The following is a 22,302-nucleotide window of genomic DNA, read 5'->3' as shown; positions in this document are numbered from 1 at the left end:
AACGGCAGTTGAGTTATAATGATCAGTGAGCGTTTGACAGTTAATTTCTACATTACGGTTTTTTTTATTTTTTTACATTTTCCATTTTTTTCTTTGCCAATAATTTTGCGCTCACATCCACGCACAGAGTTGCTTTCCATTAACTTGCAGATTTACACGTTGCTATATTGTTTCTGAGAATTGCCCAAGCTCAAATATAAAATGTCATTCCAATCAGTTAATATGCTTTGGTATGTCAACATATTTTCCACTGGCACAAACAACTTAATTTGATTGATTTTTAATATAAATTGCTTCCAATGAACGGCAAGTTTTTTTGCTGAATCAATTTATGAATTGATTGCCAACAAAGCATGGCAGCAGTGGATGCTGAAATAAGCACATACATTAAATTCTGTTGACTTGGAAAATAAGATCTTAAAAAAAAGGGAACATGGTCCCTAAGTGTTATAGTTAATACAGCGGATTTTGGATATATCATTCCACAATTAATTTCAAGTAAAATGATATGGAGTATAAGACTCTGCTTTCTTGTTTCACTTGTCGACTTAAGCGGTATATTTAACTAAGGAAAGCCGAAGAAGAAGCAGATTTTGTTAAAGTATAATTTTTCTTGCGTGTGTTTCTGGTTTTGGAGGCAAGAAAATTATTTTCGAAAAACACGAAAAAGTAAAAAAGACGAAGTTGTCTCTGAAATACAGCTCGGTTAACAAAAGTTAATTTGAAAATTATGGATATTGGCTTTCATTTAACTTAAGACTCAAGACCTATTGACTTTCAATCACATATTTAGGAACAGCATTGGCTGAGGCAATCCCGTCAACCATTTGGTTTCCTAGGCTAATCGGCTATCTCATCTGAACGGATAACTATGTAAACTTCTCATCGGAGCGGACCCTATGCCTCTTACCTTAACTTCATTCCTCTAAACCACACGGAAAAGGTTTTCGATAGCTCTAATTATATCAAAAACAGATCTAATACTAAGCTGTCTAGGATTTCAGCCATAATAGAATTTGCCGTCAAGCCGGTTATTATTAGTTTGGTAAATTATAATGGAACCTTATTATATCCACGTATACAAATACCATGTTGAATCGCAATTGAAACCTTTTAATGGGTAGGGTCAAGTAATATAAAAACGCCGATATAAAATTGGCCCTGTCGAAAATTTTAAAATGAAAAAAAAATGAATGATTTTGGTCCAAAGGTTTCCCAATAATATATCGGGTATCAGGGGCCAACTTTTTTTTTATTTAAGTCAGTGCTAATGAATCTTCGTTGTAATTTTCGAGTCTAATAACCAAACTCTTATACTAGTTCCTAACTAAAAGTGCGTCTTACCAATTTTGCTCTCGCCGCAAGTTCAAAATGGCACTTCGAAATTCATTTTCGAACATGCAACTATTCGAGTGGACGCTTTTACTTTAGTAAAGTTTCTGTACGATTAGCGTTGCCAGCAGTTTGTTAGCACGCAACTGCAGAGAAATTAAAAAATAATTCCAAAATTTTATTCCTACGTGCTGCGTGATTCACTGCATTTTTTCTGCGTTACATAACACTCCTACACACCTACATGTCCACTCTCTCGTCCGCTGGCTTTTTTGTTCTCTGTGCTTTATTCACTGTTTTCATTCCGCTTGGTCTCGTAAAAATCACTACATCATGCCGACGGTTAGTGGTTAAGTGGTTAATCTAATTTGATGCTGATATGCTCGTAAATAAGCGCGCGAAAGAGTGTGTAAATTTAGTTAGTAGCTCTACGTGAGAGAGCTTATATTAATTTTGCGTTGATTTAGTCAATAGTCTATCAAATGGAAGTACTCTTCACAACTTTTACAACTCCATTTGCTTAGTTTTCTTTATATTATCACTAATTTGTGGTTATGTTCAAATTGTGGATTTTTTCGAAGAGTGTTCATTAAATAATGTGAACTTTATTGGGTTAGAAAAGTTTATTCTCTTTTTTTTGTGGATTAAATAACAACTTTCATTTATGTGTGTGTTAATAACCCACAAAAATTCAATTCACCTACCGAAATAAGTGAACTATTTTACTACAAATGTTAATTAACTCTAAAGCTGGCTGAAATTAAGAAAGATACGCTGTTTATATTTACTATTTAACTATATCTTGATCAATTATGGTAAACGATTTGGATGGCATACCTTCGATGAACCTGGAGTTTTGGCTAGGATCAATATTAGCCATCCTTAACATACTTCTAATACACACAAAGCGGTTCGTCAATGCTTGGATGTCTTTTGATTTATTCCTAAGTGTTTTAGACCAAAAGCCGATGTTTAAACTTTTGCAGGCGAATTCCCGTGATCTCTGTCGTCTAACCTAATCGTTATCAGTTTTTTCACTGATTTTCTCCTTCATTGTTTGGGATTTGCGTTACAGCCTTAAGGCTGCTCTGGAACAACTAACTTACCAGGTAGTTATTAGAAATACAATTTGTTTGATATTATCGTATATGCGTTGTAGAAAATATTTACTATAGTTCAATGATTTGCTGACTCTCTCCGGTGCATAATGGATACCTACAACTCACCTATGTCCTCAATGCAAATCAACCATTATTCAAATCTATAAAAACAGTTCTTAGAATTTACATATATACCTTGACAAACAAGTTAATGTGCGCGTAGTTTTTTCATATGGCCATGCTGAGATAAAAAAGATATCATGAAATCTAAATAGGATTTGACATTACTTCTAATTTTTGATAGATATAGCTTACGTTATAGTGTAACGAAGCGGCATCCAAATACATATTAAAAAGTCTAACAGATCTATAACTATATACCATAACTATAGCAAGAACTTAAAGGTCTTACGATAGTGCATCAAAATGGCCTGTTTGCAATCCTAACTGTCTAACAGATATATACTATATATTATAAATAAGGGACTTCCTTTCTTTTCATTGTTTCAAGTTGGAGGCTTAAGTATTAAATCATAAATTTCAACTAGCCTAATTTAGAAGCGATACAGAACTTTGAACTCCCCTGATTTTTCTCATTGACAGTATTATTAAGTATATAATCTCGTATACAAAAACCCCCCCATTAATAAACTATTATAATTAATGATTGTTGGCTTAGAACCATTATCATTTTTGAAATTCAGAAAAGTTTACCATGGAAAAAATTAAGATAAAAATTATCGCCTTTAAAAGAATTGAATTTGACCCATAATTTTGGTCGTTCTTGGCTTGCAAAATTCGAATATGGGGAGCTATATGCAGTACATGGAGAAACAATTTCATAGTGATCGGGTTATTTACTTCCGAGTAATCACTGCAGAGGATTAGAAAAATGCTGTTTTAGAAAAACGCGTTTAAAATTAAACAGATAAAGCTAATATTTTAAATATTCATTTAAAACTTGAGTATGTTTTTTAAGTTATAACCTAAAGAAATATGAAAAGTACTCTTATTTTAAAATTTTACGCGAGGTGTGCTCTTTAGCACTTTTCGCATATTACTACTTTTATGAGGTTATAGAAATACCTATCCTATAAATTTTGGCGACGCGATTAAAAAATAAATGTCCTTCCCTGCTGAAAATCAGTTTGCACTGTTGACTATTTTGATAGCTTACTACAGGTATATTTTTCAGAATTGTTCAAATTAATTTCGAAGTTTCATAATCACCTCAAGCTTGAACAAATTTTAAACAATAGAACGCCCACAGTCTTTTTCTTTAATATTTGAGTAATTTGCGGTATTTTGTAAAATTGTATCATAGATTCAACTACAGTAACTTACAATGACGCATCCTCAAATATTTACAGTTATGTGGTGTTAGCATTAACCGCATATGGGCTCATCGTCAGTGCTTCTTAAGTTCATAAACATATAATATAACTTTAAGCCCAAGCTTTTGTAGTACTATTGTCAAATATGTGCATGTCCAAAGGATAAAAAAAGTAACCGTGCAGCGTTCAATTGTATGTATGCTTTTTCGTTTCCCACTCTATAAAAGCTTGGCTAATCAAAGTCGGCGCAAAGATATGTTCACTGGAATGTTTAAAAATTTTAATAATATGTGAAAATTGTATAGTTATTGTAATTGTACATTATAAAAATGTTAATATATCGATATGTAAATTATATAAAAATAATTATGGTATTAAAATTGTAAATATGTATCTATAAACTACAGCCTAAGTGTACTGAAATTTGTATTGCTTGAATAGGTTAAATACCGGTTTATTGTAAAAAAACACATATATTTTAAATTTAAATATTAATATAAACCTCTACAGCGTTTGGAAAACAACTTAAGTCAGTTTAGTTCAATACATAAAATTCAACATTTTATTGACAAAATAAACGTTTAAAAACGAATTACAAAAAAAAAAAAATTGCTTATATCACGGATTTTCTGAGAAAGTTCATACACAAATGTTTTATAACAATACCATTGTCAGCTTAGCAATACAAAAATACTTAATCGAGTTAAGTTGTTTTGTCAAATTTCCACAGAAATATAGTAGTATATGTATATACAGTTGATTGGTCTGCATTTTTGCTTTAATTATGTAACAAAATAGAAAATCATTGTTTATATTCAATAAATATTGTATAGTACTTTTACTACATTGTTCAAATATTTACGCAATTAAGCTTAAGGTCATATTTTTACTAACCTAGCAACATCAAATCAGAAATTCATTGTATTTGCCAATATATTGAAATATTTGAAAGTATTTAAAGCTTTGCAAAATTTTCATGTATTTTTACTAACCACTTAACGGTAGTAAGTAGCTAATACACATTGCGGTACCAATAAAAGCGGTCTGGTGTTAGTCAATCACGCACACCCGCACAAAAACAAAACAGAATATGCAAAGTAGTATGGTAAATATGCAAACCACAACAACAAAAGCAAGCAGTTTGCACACAGTTTTGAAATTTTTACACAATTTTTCTATGACCACACGAAAAAATACTCACGTAACGGTTGTTCAGTTGCTAACAATATATACATATTTACATAACTAGCTAAACACTTCCTTTTATTATTAGAAAATAAGTGCAAAGTGCCCCCGTCTAGCAAAAATTTATCCCAAGTAGTCACACTTCGCCCTTATTTAATTAGCTTTATATGTAGTATGAGCCTCGTTTATTTTTGTAGGTGAGTGACAAAAGAATGCGCAACTCGGTTATACAATTTTTTAGGAATACTGGTGGCATCTCAGTTGTCGAATATATGTATGTGCACTCGGGAAGAATAGCCGAGTCTTTTGCCACTCGTTTACAAAAAATTTGGCTTTAATTACTACTATTTTATAAAAGTTAAGCATTATTTTATCAGCGATATTTTAATAATAACTTTTGTTCTTTACTTGTTTCTCTTTTCAAAACTCTTTTTCCAACAATTTGCGCTATCTTTCATTTCTACGACTTTTTCAAACATTCGACCACTACTACTACTCCTACTGCAATACACACGCCAACACAACGAAACATATGTAAATGCACAAAATACCATCTGCTGTCCTCTGAAATTATGCGCTAAACTCTCTTCATTATATATATTAATAATATATTAATAAATATATTAATAATATATATGTATGTATACTTGCCCTCTCCTTTCCTCATTACTTTCCATTGGTTTTTGGTAACTCTTCCGTTATTTGGGTACACACTTCCTTTTCACTCATTTCATTTAAATATTTTCCTGCCATTTTTAACCGTTAATTTTCTCAAAAATAAAAAAAATTGTGAATTTCAAAATTCTGAAACTGTAAATACATGGAATTTCAAAAATTAACTTTTTTTATTTTTCTCATTTCATTTCTTTTCCAATAAAACGCAAAAAAATCACCAAAAAAATCGAAAAATTGAAATACAAAATTTGTAAAACACCAAAATTTATGCAAACACACCCTATATGTCACTTGAAAATTTTCGAAAATAATAAATATAAAACTGCATATTTCTCAATCAATCATCATCATCATCAACAACATGGTCGTCACCAACATCACCGTCATCAACGCAATCAATGCAACTACAACAATGTAAAATGTGAAAATTTGGAATTTTCCTTTTAATTTTTTTGTTTTGTACTTTATTTGCATTGCACCCGAAATTCAATTGAAAACATCAAAATAAAAAAAAAATGCACTCAATAAATAACGGTAAATTAAATTGTTCAACAAACACAACGCAATTGCGAATTCAATGAAATTGTTACCAAAAAACCACACAAAAATTGAGATATATTCTAAACACAACAACAAAAACTTAAATGTCTGTAAAATACATACCAAAACCAAAAGATACCATGGGGCCTGAAAAAAATCTGTTGGGGGCTGATAAATATAACCGTGCCCAGGGTAAGCCAATGAAATCAAATTAATTATTTTTTTTAGTTAATAATATTATTATTTTTTGGATTTAAAGTAATTAGTTTTTATGGGATTTTAGTTGGTTTTAGTGGATTCACTTTTATTTGATTTATTAGAATTAAAAAAATTATATTCAAAATTTCCTGAAAAGCACAAAAATTTTAAAACTGTTTTAAAAATAAAATATTTTTTAATTAAATTTAAAATTTTTATTTATTTTTGTTTTTAAAATTTTTATATTTCTAAAACTTTAAAACTTTGAAAAAAATGTAATATTATTATTTATTGATTAAATAATTTAATTTTTTTACTAATATTTTTTGTTTAAAAATAATTTGAAAAATTTTCAAATTAAAAAATTTTTTCAAAAGCAAAAAATTTAAAAACTTTTTGAAGATCTCTTTATTGGTTTTGATATTTTTATTCTCAGTTGTTCAATTTTTGTTTGTTGAAAGTAATTCTTTTTATTATTTCTTAATTTTTAATTTTTCAAAAATTTTAAAACTTGCTGAAAAAAATATGAAAAGATTATTTATTATATTAAGATTTTATTTTTATTTAATTTTTTTTTTAAACAATTTGGAAAACAAAAAATTTCAAAACTTTTGGAAAACAAAAATTGTGTTAAGTATTTTATTTTTTTGTATTTTATTTATTTTTTTCTTAATATATAATATTTTTATTTTAATTTTGAAACCTTTTCGAGTTAAGATAAAAATTAAAAGAAATAATTTTTTGTGTTTAATTTTTTTATTTTTTTATAAAAAAGGATTATAAAATATAATATAATATATAAAACTTAATTTTTTCAATATTTATTTTCGCTAGACCTCAATTTGTAATCGCTATAAAATTATATTGCTAATTGTTTCATTTTGTTTTGTTTATATAACATTTGTTTATTAAATATAATTTTGTACATATGTATTTGTAATTATTGTTTCGTGCAATAAATTTATTGGAAACTTATATTTTTGCTATTTTTTATGCGCACTTCGATTGGGTTCACGCCAGTTCTGCTTATGTTTGTATATATGTATAGCGTTTTTTAGTAAAGATGCGTTTTCAGCGCACACACATCCATACACACATACTTAGATACATATATAAGCTTACGTGTGTGGCTGTGTGTGCGCTCATTATGTGCCTACGTTTGTTTGTTTAATGTTAAATGTTTGTTTACATGTTCTCCTTACCCAATAATTAAACAACAATTTTGATTTGTTATTGCTATTTGATTGGTGTTTTTTAGTGTTCCTTGTTATTAAGTGCTTAACGTCTAAATGCAAAAATTAAACCAAAAAATTAAAAGAACAATACTAAAGCATCAACACACGATGAAACAAGCAGAAAATTCAAAAAATGCAATAACACAAATAATGAAAAATTCTTTAAGAATTTGATTTGTGTACGCAAATATGCCACAGATAATAAAGTAAAGTGTTTGAGTACATCAGAATTGCTGTTTGTCTTAGTCACTGCTGACCTTTTCGATCTGTTAGCCATACATCAAAACAGCCAATTCATTGAAAATCTGACTTATATGTATGAGTGTTTTTTCAGTCAAAATAAACATGATTCGTATACCTACATAATTTATGCGTTTTAATAAAATATAATTATTTTGCCTTTCAGTAACTGAAATATAGCCGATTTACTATACATTTTTATTGGTCAAAAGAAGATATTGAGGAAGTCTAGAGTAATAAAAATAAAAAAAAGATGTTGTATAAAAATATTATTCTTCCATCAAAGTTTTTCAAATAGCTTTTCCATGATAAGAACATGGTAATAATAAATTAAATTGTTGATTTAAATTTTTTGTATGTGGCAACTTTTATCAAAAATAAGTTTAACGATAAGAACACTTAAACCTTTTTAGTTTAATATACATATTGCGCTAAGTAGTTCACCTTATAAGGTTTAATAAATTAAATTTTTGAAACAGGTGGCAACGTTCCTCCAAATATTGTAGAAAGTTACCAAAAAAATATACTTATAATAATTCTTCTATATTATCAATTTTATTGATTTAAAAATTTGAAATAGTTTGCAGTTCTGTTCAAAAATATTATAAGCAATAAGTGCTCTTAAAGCGCTTTGGTTTCATACCCATATTGCCATACTTTGTTTATTTGATTAGTGTTATAAAATTACAATTTTTAGCAGATGGCAAGATTCATAAACAAAATTAACTGTAAACTTAATAATAATATCGTTTCAATACCCATATAGTAAAAAATCGTATTATAAAAACTATTGCTGTAATTTTTTAAACAGTTGGCAACCTTGTTCAAATTTTTTTGTATATGTGAGGTTTTTTAAATCTTTTAAATTTAATGCCCATATTGTAAAAATATCTTCACTTAAACAATTCTTTAGATTTGTTAAGCAAGTGGCAACACTGTTAAAAATATTATTTTCAATTAAAAACTACAACAGAGTCACAGTGTCTTATAAGAAAAGTTTTATTTCGTCTAGATATAGTAGGTAAAATTCATTCCCAAGACCCCCGGGCTTAGATAACAAGAATGGATCCGGATTTATAACAGGCCAAAGTCTGTAAAATCGGCAGCATTTCTCAAACTTGTATTGGAAGGGTTGTACGTCTACAATAATAGAAACAGTGGCTCTGTAAAAGTAAAGGGTTTTTTTAGAGGTATAGAACTTTAAACTGCAATAAAACAACTATGGATTATTCGATTGACATTTTATTTTATTTTTCGAAAGATAATCTTGTGGCATACATATGATTTCTGGCATATGACCGCCACGGCTGGCTCGGATGGAGTCCAATTTTCGATGACTTTTTCCAACATTTGTGGCCGTATATCGGCAATAACACGGCGAATGTTGTCTTCCAAATGGTTAAGCCTTTGTGGTTTATGCGCATAGAGCACTGACTTTACACAACCCCACAGAAAGTAGGCTAGCAGTGTTGAATCACAAGATCTTGGAGGCCAATTCACACGTCCAAAACGTGAAATTAGGCGGTCACCAAACGTGTCTTTCAATAAATCGATTGTTGCCCGAGCTGTGTGACATGGTGCGCTGTCTTGTTGGAACCACAGCTCCGGGACATCATGATTGTTCAAGTCAGGAATGAAAAAGTTAGTAATCATGGCTCTATACCGATCACCATTGACTGTAACGTTCTGGCCATCATCGTTTCCAAGAAGTATGGACCAATGATTCCATCAGCCCGTAAAGCGCACTCAACAGTCAGTTTTTCTGGATGTAACAGTGTTTCGACATACACTTGAGGATTAGCTTCACTCCAAATGCGGCAATTTTGTTTGTTGACGTAGCCATTCAACCAGGACCAGTCGACGATAAAATGAACGTAGTGCGCTTTACGTATTCACTATAATTATTGCACTATTTGCAAGCGTTGTTCAGGCGTGAGTCTATTCATGAAGAACCAAACCAAACTGAGAATAAATCACTTGACTGCTGTTAAGTCGGTCGCCATCTTGAACAGTAATGCCAACTTAAAGTTCTATACCTCGAAAAAAACCTCCGTTATAACCAATGATAATAACTTTATTTAGAGAAACACCTCGAGTACAGAACCAAATATTGGACAAATTTATTCATTTGAGATTAATTGGTGTCGAATATCAGTCAAGTGCTTTTGAAACCTATAAAAAGGGGCTTATTGAAAGCGTTATAGTATATATTTAAAAAAATAATTTTAAACTCACTTGGGAGCTACCAATCGCTAAAATATATATTGTAGAAGTACAGGACGAGATCACAGCGTTGAAAAACAAAAAATCACCAGGTTATGACAGAATTAATGCCCTAGCCTTTAAAGCGCATTTACAGCTCGATAACTATACGCTCAGACTCTGCTATTTTCCTTCTCAATGGAAATTTGCTGAGATAATTTAGATTCCAAAGTCTGGTAAAACTGAGCATTTGTTAATTCATTTCGACCGATTAGTCTACAGTAATTATTTCAAAAATATTTGAAACATCATCATCCCGTATGACCAGTTAGGCTTCAAAAAATTTCATGGTAAAATTGAGGAATGTACTGACTACTAAGGCCCGCCTCATTCTAAAGCACAATCTACTCATATATAAGGTAATACTCAGATCAATCTGGTCTTATGAATTTGAAATCTGTGACAGCTCAGCTGATTCAAATTTAAAAGTTATTCAAGTCAATTCTTTCAAAATTAAGTTCTTCGCAACAATGTATGTAGGATACTAAAAACTAACAACAACACCAGATCTCTCCCTCCGATTCAATTGATCGCATTTTCATTTATGGAAAATATTTTTCATTGTACTTCAACATCATTGTCTTTGTTAGCAAGTTTAGTTATTGTCATTTTAACATTAAGACAAATTTTAACAAAGCTGAATATTATAAAAAAAGAAACTCGCTTGGGTCTCGAAGTGGGTGTGCCTAGACCACCACAATAAAAAAGATAGACAGTAGGGCAAATCACTAGTGGTGCACGATTCTGTGACTAACTCCAAAGTGGTGCAAATGGTCTCATTTCCGATATCGATATATCTAGCTTATTTCTAATAAATCTCAAAAAAATTGTAGTAAAATGTAGTAGAGCCTGCTAGGATAGGAACCCGTTTCAAAATTTTTAGAAGAAGTAGTTGCCACCTCATATAACATATATATAATCAAATAGAGAATGGCCTAATTGCTTTCGGATGAATCGTGAACTAGTACCGCCACCTTATAAGATGGTTCTTCTTTAGTTCTTGTCAAAGTAATTAGATTTTATTCACCAATACATACACGCAACATTTTTTTTTATTTTTGTACATGTGTGTGTAAAAACGCACTTCATTTTTCTTATGTCAAAGCTTTAGTTCTAGTTGTGCCTCTTTTTGGAAAGCGTCTCAAACTCACAAACAGACATATAGACACACATGCAAACACAAATGTACAAGTATAGCGAGTTTGATATGTACCATATTTAGCCTCGGGTATTAACATAAGTAGCTATCTATCTGTGGAGTGAACTCACATCGCCACCTTCCCTTTGTTTAATTGGCCTTAATTAATTGACTTTGATTGCTTTTTATTTTTTCCAGAGCCTTTTAATTACGTGAATTGTATCACGTGCAAACTAAGGTCCTTTCATACCATTTTTACACGACTACATATAAATAAATGTGTCTATAAATAAATGAACTCCACTCACTTGCAGCGCAATGCGTGCTTCTTATGATTTGTGGTTAATTTTGTCTGATGTCCTTCAATACGAGTTTTACTCGCATACCTTTATTCAAACATGTTCGTATATTATTATACAAATACTAAAGTATTACTGTATCTCCCTCCCCCGCCTACTGGTTACTTAAAATTAGCCCTTCTTGCTCCTTCTTGCTCTTAATGTTTGCGTTTGCGTTTACTCTTTTAATTCATTTTACCCATTTCACTTCACTTAATTTTTCACATTCTCCATTTAATTCCTTCAAGTATTCCCATTTTTCTATTAACAGTTGTTTACTGCTTGCACTTTTCGTCTGTACTCAGCAATTACTGTTGCACCAGACAATTTAACTGTTGACTTCCATTGTTTTTTTTCTTTCACTTTCAGTTTTTTCTTATCTAAACTTTCCGACATTCGCTGAATTCATTGAGTTAAGTGCAGTTGCGTATACGCCCTGTGGTCCGCCTTCAAAGCGCGCTCGAAGTTAAATGCTCATTAGCCATTAAAGACAGGGTTTGCCACTTGATAACCATATATGCACAAGCAGTGCGTGTGTAACAACTGTTTAGCTCACTTTAGTAGGCGTGGCAGACGTTTATACACCTGACTTCTAAAGTTCTATTTCACCAAATTTTTCGAAAGTTTTTCAATGAGGTTAGTTTTTTTGTATTTAAGTAAAGTAAGTCCATTTGAGCGATTTTAGATTTAGTGCATATTTTTTCTAATTAATTTTAAATCTCTTTCGTATAATATATTTGTTTAAAAAATCCCTAACGCCTTTCTCTGGCTCTAAGGATTTAACTGGTTATTGACTAATCGATGTCAATCATTCAGATTTGTGATGGGTTCGAAGCGCTTTGTTCATACATGAGATCGAACTGAAGGGTTTTTCTGATTTCATTTTTCCGATTTCGCAGTTAAAATTATTGCTCAAAGCTGCTGAGAAGTGGTTTCTTATAATGAAATCTCCAATTCTATTTGATATTTAAGCCGCGGCACCACTTTCCTGCCGCAATGTTTTAATGGAAGATTTCTTCCTCTATTTCATCTCACCCCAAGTTATTTTCATTGTCATTTTATGAGACTACAAGTATATAAGTTAAATAAGAAAACTTAGAAGGAAGTAGATACTATTTTATTTTGTTAGATATCGGAATAGTACCTGAGCTTTATACAGTAAGTTTGATGCCTACCAAAAAGCTGTCAACTCTTATTTGATTGAAAAAAAGCTGCACACATTTGTATAACTTTTGACTGCGAATCATCTCGACTTAAACTTCATTATTCGAGAACAGACGTCAAATTGCCAAACTGTTCAGTGGAGTGAGGGCTGATAGTCTTCAAATAAGTTGAATACACTTATCTTAGCTGCAGGCGGTATACACGGAGAGAAAATAGAGCATTCAAACCAATTGAGTATTAAAGAACGCTCCACAGTTTTCTGCTGATATCGTAATTTGCAGTTAGCGAACATAAAATTTGGTTTTAGGTCACTTGTGTTCAACCAAACCCCACAGCTGTCTGAGACTCTTACCGTAACGAAAACTACACGTAAACCCCAGCAATTACGCAAATTGCTTCCACAATTACTTGTGTTGCCCGCAAGCAAGCGATTGACACTTTTGGCACTGCCAACACAGTTAATAAGCGCTTAAGAGCTTGGCAACGCAGCGCAGCACCAGCGATTCCAAAGGAATATGGCGCGCTTGAGAGAAGCACAGTTGCCCAAAATTACAGGGATGCTGTAGTAGTAACAAGAACATACACACATACATAGTTGAGCAACTAATTGCATCACGCGCTTGCCACTTTCACATACGAACGCTTCGAGTGGCAGAGACAATGACAGCGATGTGTGCGCGGGAAACCGAGCGCAGGCCACTGCGGATGCGGATGCGGACGCGAATATCGTTGTGGCTGTGCGAAGTTGCCAGCGCTCCTTGTTGCTGCCACATCGGATGTGTCACGTTATTTATTGCTTTGTTGGGCGGAAGCGGACATACATATTTGTGCGCGCGCGTGTGTTTGTTTATATGCGTGCAAGTGATGTTCCTTCAGTTACAATTTATAACTTTTCATTCCACTTCACATATGCGCTCATCTGTTGCTGTCACGCGCGTGCTTCTCGTCGATAAACGCAGCGCTCTGCCTGCAGCGGTGGCGAGCGTGTGTGGCATTATGCTATGCGTTGTCTGTCTGTTCGACCGATACTCTCAACACACGGCTGCCTAGCAAGTAAACTCAATTTAGACACCATCGACGCGCCAGCTTTGCACAGTCTCTGCGAAAAGTGCACTGCACATGCAGTCAAAGGGCGCACGTGTTCGTGTGCATCTGCTGTTGGAGGGAGAGAAATGCATAAGTTCTTACAACTGTCTTTGCATGTATATGTGAGTGTATGTGTGTGGTTGTTGGTGCACAGCGCTACCGATTTGTTGCCATAACAGCGAGATAAGCTGATTGTCAATTTTAGACAACGTCAGGAAAATGTTTACTCAGTGTGATTATCAGCTGTACACACCCATACATACATACAAACTATATGGATGATCAACAACAGACACCCGCGCATCATTTTACAATGTTTGCGTTGTTTTTATTTTATTTATAATGTGTACGCTAAGTTTACTTCGCTGACGTCTGTTTAGCTGCTGGAGATGATTAAAACGGTGGCAGCGCATCAACGCACTCACTTCAATGGAAGCTACGGCCGTCAGAGCTGCTAACCTTGTGGGAATTTTGATGGAAAGTTTTAGCGTTGAGGGATTTTTATTTATATTTATGTTTGATTACACGTCACTGCTGAAATAAACCCAATTTAAGACAAGGATTAGATAAAAATGAGTTATTTTAACTAAATTAAGAAAAAATAACTTTTAAATATGAATTTTGCAGAATTTATATATATATTTTTTTATCCTTTAATTAAAGTTCAGTTCAAACAAAATTTAATATAATATCTATTTGGATAAGCATAAAAACTCTACTCAAAAATTAGTCTAAATATGAACTTAACTTTTTTTGATTGAAAGCTCAAAAGTTTTATTAATAATAATGTATAAAAATAGCTTCCTAGAAGTGTTTAGTGTTATTAAATTTATTGCTTTCATTGAATCCATGTAGAGACTTAGCAGCCATTAACATTTTTGGTTATAATCTCAGCGAGACTCAGCTTCCATTTATTGTGTAAGCTTTTGTAGCATAGATTCAAAAATGTATTTAAAGATCCAATAATGTTTTGTGTTGAAAATGAAACTAATATTGATAAGCGCTGGATAGGTCCAACAAAGCTTTCTTAAGTTTACACTTTTTAAAGAAGTTTTAAAAGCTTTATCAGAAAGTATAGTATCGATTTTATGTTTTGAGTTCAAAATGAAACTCATATTGAAAAAATCGTAAAAGCTCAAAAAAGCTTTTCAAAGTTTACACTTTGAAACCTATTTTTAAAAGCTTTAACAGAAAGTGTGGCATCGATTTTATGTTTAACGCTGAAAGTGAAACTCATATTGAAAAAAAATTTAAAAGCTCGAAGAAAGCTTTTTTAAGCTTAGAATTTTAAAATAATTTTAAAAGCTTAAGAGCAAATACAAAACTGAATCCGAAATTGAAAGTTTAGAAAGCTCGAATATGCTTTATTAAGTTCGCACTTAAAAAAATTTTTTTTTTAACAAAATTAGTTAATGCGTTTATTGTTAAAGGTTTTAGCATTAACTGCTTATTTCTATTGTGTTCAGACAACTTCATCTTGCCTAAATATTCAGTAGTGACAAAATTAAAGTCTGAATAAATTTTATCATTTGACGAGTAGGAAGTGAAAAAGTGAATTTTGTAAGAAGCTTTTAACAATATAAGTAAAATAATAATTTTTTAATGATAGCGCAAAAGCTTTCAAAAGCTTTTAATTCACAACTATATATTTTTTAAACATAAACATCTTCGGTTAATTTGAATTTTTGTGAGATATTTTACTGAAATTTAAAAAAAGGACCCCTGACTTTTAAAGTAAGATAATCTGCTAAGTTCTAAATTAAGCTTTAAACGCTTTTTAGTGAACTGTACTGAAATGAACTCAACTAAATAAAGAGCTTATTTTATGATTTCACTTAAACGTTTCTTTAACTCAAATTGTTAAGTAAAATATAATATTTTCTTGTGCAGCTCTCTAAAAAATAAAACTTCAATATTTCTAAAAAATTAATAGTTTTTAATTTTTTTTGTACGGAACTAATGAGATGAATTTAAATAAGCTTTTACTATATTCATGTAAAATTATTTAAAATTCTCTTTTAAGCTTTCTAGTGTACATACACAAGTTGAAAGCTCCCAAAGCTCAGCCAGTCAGTAGTTATAATTTCAATGCATAGAATGTGGAATAGTAAATCCAAATATATTTGCATTAAAATAGTAGAAAAATGAGAGCTTTTATTAATGACTCATTATGAAAGAAATGAAGACTATGAAAGCTTGAAAGGCTGTAAAAGTCGGCCTTTAGTTTATTAAAAGAAACTTTCTTAGCACTTACGAACCAAAAATTATAATGTTTTTTTAAAAAAACTTAATACAGAATTTAAGAAAGCTTAAATTATGAAATTTTACTCATAAATTTCCACCTATCTCCTCGCCATTATTCTCATTAATTGTGTGCCTATAAATAAAAGGCTTATAGCTTCCTGTTGCAATAACTGTGCTAGAAAGTTGGCAGCCCTGTCCCTTCAAGTATAACTCGTTTTGCTAATCTAAATAAATAAACAAAAAAAAAAATCGTAAATAAAAACAGCATTTGCCGTGTTCCAGCAACAGCTTCCGCACTTCTCTATGCACCTATAAATATTCGTTGAGAGTGTGAAAGTGAGGCAAACCCAGCCTTATGATAAATAGATCTAAATCTAATGTAGGACTAGTATGTTTGAAATGGCTTTGTGTTGATACTGTTTGAAAATTATTTATTTCCGATATTGATTCGGTTGGGGAGTGGAGGGTGTTTTCAAAAATTTTCCATGTTTAATTTTCTGGATCTTATATAATAACCGTAATACTAGTCCAAACTCAGTCAAAAAATGTACAGTTCTGAACTAGTTCTTTTTCTCAACATGTTCACCTACTTTGACTGAGTGGTTACCAGATATCAATGCTTCTGTGTATATTTACAGTTATTTATTTTTAGCGCAAATACTTAGTAATAGATTCATCTATGTACACACATAAATATGTATACGCCAAGTCACCTATCTATCTCCAACCGTCTAACAGTCTACGACGAACAAACTGACAAGTCGCTTAGGGCTTAGGTGATGGCGACAGCGGATCAGAGCCGAAAGTGCAGTTTACTGCCTAACCGCAGCGTGGACGCTCGGCTCGTAGATTGTGGTTGATGCTGAGCGAAAATATATGGCAGTCAACATAACTGTTAATGGCGCGTTGAAACGAGCATACGTACCGTTACATTCTTTATAGAGCCACAACAGACGCGGTGCGCAATTAATTGCAAAGTGTTGTGAATTTAATTAAAAACTTTCATAAGTTTCAAGTGAAAGCGAACAACAAGTAGAATAAGTGTAAGAAAGTCTACGACGGCGAACAGCGCACAGTCTGTTGCACATATTTGCGAAAAGAATATCGTCTAAGCGGACAAATTCGTAGCGTCCAATAAGAGAGTAACACAAATCAGCCGAGTGAAAGCCACAAATGGCCGGCAAAGCGGTCGTGTAATCGAATATCAAAATTGCTAATGAGAAATCGTGAAATAAGCGCCTAAGTCGCATGATTCCCGCGCACACCCGCCAGCCGCGTCAGCACCACCACTTCAATAGACCACCAGCGCCGTCGCCGCCGCCGCTATGGTTATCGCGGACTCACCGCGTGCCGCGCAAAAATATCTGCGTCGCGTCTCGAAAGATTTTTCGACAGTGCGCCGTTTCAGTTCAGCGCCACAACGTACTGTAACCCCGCCACCAGCACCTCAGCCGTCCAGAAAATACCTCTCACCAGACGACGCACAGTCAGCTTCCTTTGAAGCGTGTGATTTTAATGACGTCACTATCGGCAAAACCGAATCCTTTCGCGGCATACGACGGCGTCATTATGCACGCAAACGTTCCTCCGTCTCATCGACGCTCACGCGTGTGCTCATACTGAATGTGCGTGATTTGCTGAAAGTGGCCGATATGCGGGACAAGCAGAACGAGGTATGTAGGTGACTGCATTGAGCCTCTTTTCTCCCATACTTGTAGTGTCACCCTCACTCTGTGTATGGTAGTCCATCCATTGCCAACTAGCCAGCTCTGCTCTAAGTGTTCGTCGAGAGTGTAATTATAATTCGTTGGCCGCGTGTTGTTGCACTCAGCCAAGCCATACGACGAGTACTCCCGCAAAAAGTGGCGGTTTTTTTTTATCTTTCTGCTTTTCTCGCAATTTCTCAATTACCACTCAGTCAATGTTTGCGTTTTCATTGCCGTTATGCGCTCACTTTCCTGCTGTTTGGCTGGTTTTGTTGTCATACTCTTCGCTCGCTGCATCGAATTTACTTATATTTTCCCTCTGATATGCAGTTTGTAATATCACTTCTTGATTGAGTTGTGCTTTTGCGCTTTGTAGTTGTTTGACTGTCTCTTTAAAAGTTTTTCTGCCTCAGCTGGTTGGTCGTTTATAGCAACTGCTGCCCGGTGTAGCTCTGTTGCATGGCAAATATGCAGATTACCTCGAATCTCGGCGGATGGCAAATTATTTTTTGTGGAGTCGTTTTTATAAGTCATTAGTGGCTAATTGCAGCGGTGAAGGTGGGACTGAAGATAAATGGACTCTCTGAGGCGCCGCTAATTCTGAGTGTTTTTTTAATTAGTAGATCTAGTTCTTAATATCTTATATATCAAAGTTGTTAAAGTTTCCAACCGGCTTATGAAAAGTCCATTAATTTTGGACCTTTGATTCACTGATTGATAGCCGGTATTCAACTATCCATTGCTCCTGGCGAATGCTAGTTGCTAGTTGGTTTAGAAGTAGTCCAGGATACTTTCATTTCAAATGCTTCAACGGTAATCCATCTAACCTTTTCTTATTACATCCACTTCTACTTCTTCTTACGTTGTTGAAAAAGTATCTATAGTACAACCTGACGTTTTCTCGTAGAGAGAAGTTGATGCTTTGAAGTGAACCTCCAAGTCGTTCCTTCCGCATTGATTTGTTCTGTTACACAGTTCGAAATTTTAACGGAAAAATCAAAACTAAGCTCAAATGAGACAAGTCTAAGCTCTAATGAGTGCCGGTGAATTAACTGTTGGTGTGACGCTGCAGTTATTTATGTAGATTTATATTTAAATTATACCACAACGGACCGGCGTTTAAGCTTAGGATCGACCCTCTAACCTAACCTAACCTAACATATACGTAAATTATCCCCTCGAATAGATAAATAAATTTATCTCAATTTCGTATTTCCTAACCGTTTTTTTTTTTTTTTGATTTTCTTTAAAGAGAAATGCGCTCATTTATCCAGAAACATTAACACCTTTTTTTAGTTTTTTTCCGAGAGAGTTACTTTTTTGACGTTATTTCAAAAAACCTGTCAAAATTCTGATAATATCTGCATATGTAGAATATCTTAGTAAAAATATAACACAAAAGCAAATATACGAACTCATGTATAATTTCTCTCCCTAAAAATAGATCAGGACTATTATTGCAACGTCTTTACTGTGAAATTCCCCGTGCAATTAGACGTACTTTTGCCAACGTTTTTCTTTTCCTCGACACAATCGGAATAGTCTTTTACCGGTATAGCGTTCAAGACTTCCTTCGATTCAGTTTTTATTTCCACAATTTTGTCAAAAAAAAAAAATTTGTTTAATAGCCTGAAGTCGCACGTAGCCAAATCAGGCAAATACGATGTTTGCGGAACGATTTGAGTTGAGTTTTTGGCAACAGTCGAGAAGAACCAATGACAGTGTGACATTTTTGATCACAGTAGTATCAATAGTTTATAAAGTCATAAGTACGGGTACAACTAAACTTATAAAAGTTGTAAAAGTTCCTCTTTTTATTGGGGGAGTTTAAGCCTATGAACACCGAGACTAGATTTTTTGAGGCTAGATGTTTAGCAGTTCAGGAAGGCCTCATTGTAAAAAATTCAGGTATGTGGGCTCAAATCAAGGATGAATTTAGTTATGTGTATTTTTATGAACTGTTGGGTAAAGAAATTTTGAGAATTTTGTATGAGAGCCTAAACTGAGAACACGCCTAAGACTAGCATTTTTTTTTGTATTTTAAGCGTTTTCAATTTATTCAGAAATTCGGCACCTTTTCAGTAGCGAGTTGGACCATAATATTTTGTGTGGTTAACACTGTGGTTTCCTATAGTGCCTAAACAGTAAAATGGAGACTAACCACGTGATTATATTACAACGGAAATATACCAACCGATACTAATTTTTAAAACATTCTGATGTACTTAAATAAAACAATAAATTAGTAATCAGAACGACACTCGATGATTGTGCAAATAAAATTATTTTGATTTTGTTTGTCTAACAAATTGTTTAATTTGTACAATAAATAAAATTGCAACAATAAATAAAGCAATAAAACACCGTTAACTTTTGCCGCGTCTACTTTACAAATAAATTTTCTTTTTATGGGCTGTAAATAATGCAAACGCAATTAAGTTGTGTTCCGGGGTATAAAAGTCCATCAACTGAGGTAAAACAAAAGTTTCTGTATCCAACTTTTTATGCACTTCCATGACTATTCTTTTTCATAGAAGACTCTTTCGCTTTTATGTTTGCCTGTGCAGGAAAGCACATTTAAGTCTTTAATATTTGCAAGCAATGTCCCTTTTGCCTTTTTTTGCGCGTTATAAAATTAGCCTTCACTTCAATGCACAGCCATTTACCGTTAAAAAGCTGGTGGCGCACATTCGCTCGCTCTCAGTCTTGCACATTTTAGCACACACAGTTAGGATAAAGTAAATACGAAAAGGATACTTATGAAAGTACAAAGTGAAGGGAGAAAAATCAAATATTTGTATTTTGTTTTGTTTAAAGTACAGGAAAAATGGAGGTTTGGGAAGCAAATATGAACTGTACAATTTAAAAAGTATTGAAAAAAATATTTCACTGAATTTAACACCGGAACCTAAGACTTCCCTTTTTATTCCAAGGATATCAATCCCTGGTTTTTTAGCTTAAATTTTTATATACGTCGGTAGCGTACCGATTTGCGTTTCCTTTCCTAATCTGAAAACGTTACTCCGGATAATGTCGTGAAGTACTTAAAGGCTTTAATGCTTCGCTTTTAAGTTCTTCAGCCGTCGATAGTAAAGGGTGTTTTGTGTAGACATGTGGTTTTCAAGAAGAAATAAAACTCACCTGATTTAATGTTATGGTCAAGAATTTAGATTTATTATAAAGATAAGGATTTGCCATTATGTTTTAAAAAGGATTTTGAGCAAGTAACCGCCGCGGCAGGCTCGAATAAATTCCAGACGAGAGGCTCAATTTTCGACAACTTCTTGCGCGCCGATTATTCTCCTCCAAGGCGTCCATTATCTCGGGCTTATCTGCGTAAATAGGCAACTTTACATAACTCTACAAAAAATAGTCAAGCGGTGTACAAAAATCTTAAAGTGGATGGAGACTCGCCTTATCCACTAGAGTAAACGTGGTGCGAAACCGATCCATGGTTTTTTGAATTACCGACTCTGCGATTATGTCGGTTGAATATTGAACCCAGCGCGTCTTACGTCGCACGAACCGAACCATTATTATACTCTTCACTTCCTTTCTTCACCTAACCATTGCTTGTATCACCTAAACCTAATCGAGATAGATATGACGTTATTTATATGGTATATAAATGATCAGTAAGATAAGACTAGTTGAAATCCAAGTGATTGTTTGTCTGTCTGTCCGTTTGTGCAAGCGATAACTTGAGTAGAAACTGAGATATCTTGGCATCCAAGGAGGGTTGGTACAATTTGCCAGAACCCGTTATTTCAACCGCTATGGGACCTATTCTACCTACTTCTATTTGCTAGCGAAAGCTGATTTCGAGTGAAATGAGATGATATGCTGCTTTGCCCTCTTCATTGCAAATCAATTCATCGCGGCTCTATATTGTCAAGTTCCCTTGAGTATTTGTGAAATTAATTAAATCTAACTGAATTAAATAACTTATACTGAATTCAATTAATTTATAAATTGAATTAAATTGAATTAAATCGAATTGAATCAAGTAGAGTTGAACTAATTTAGATTAAATTAAGTCGATTTGAGCTTGCACTACATTAAATTGAGATGAATTCAATTCAATAAAATTCCATTGAATGATAATGAATTGAATAAAATTCTTTTGAATCTATGTAATTAGAACTGCATTAAGTTAATCCTTGCATGAGTTACGACTAAATGTAGAATTATACTGAAAAGGCATTCATTTAGATAAAATTATATTTCTAAAAAAATTATATTATTGTACATTATATAGTTGCCACTCATTTTAGCTCATTTAAAAAATAAACATGTCGAAAATTGTGATATTGGCAGCATTTAAGTTGCACTAAAATTGTAGTCATTATTGCACTGGTAATACAAAGACTTACCGACTTCATATGAATAATAATTGGAATATGTGAAAGCGCATGTTAACTTGTAACGAATGAAATTACTATTAAAATGATAAAAACTTTAATGTAAAAAGTAAACTATTGAATATAATTAACACTAAAATCAGAAAATTGCCTAAGAAACTGGT

At 32.9% G+C, this 22,302-nt stretch overlaps 1 protein-coding gene across 12 annotated transcripts in view; it reads left to right on the top strand.

Annotated features, from left to right (window-relative positions):
• Positions 1–22,302, top strand: part of Trpm (transient receptor potential cation channel, subfamily M) — a 240,780-nt gene that overhangs the window by 119,583 nt on the left and 98,895 nt on the right. For 3 of the 12 annotated variants that reach the window (XM_036362716.2, XM_036362715.2, XM_036362714.2), the window contains exon 1: positions 16,893–17,744. The exons of 6 other annotated variants lie outside the window; for them this stretch is intronic. In XM_036362716.2, the coding sequence (XP_036218609.2) occupies positions 17,397–17,744 (348 nt within the window). In that variant the 5' untranslated portion in view covers positions 16,893–17,396. Of the gene's footprint in view, positions 1–6,301; positions 6,359–16,890; positions 17,745–22,302 lie in introns of those variants that run through there. 3 more of the 12 variants (XM_070108436.1, XM_036362717.2, XM_014244460.3) reach the window with 3 other exon arrangements.

Source organism: Bactrocera oleae, chromosome 4 (assembly GCF_042242935.1).
Source record: "Bactrocera oleae isolate idBacOlea1 chromosome 4, idBacOlea1, whole genome shotgun sequence".
Taxonomy (NCBI): Eukaryota; Metazoa; Arthropoda; class Insecta; order Diptera; family Tephritidae; genus Bactrocera; species Bactrocera oleae.
This window is presented reverse-complemented; position numbering and strand designations above follow the sequence as displayed.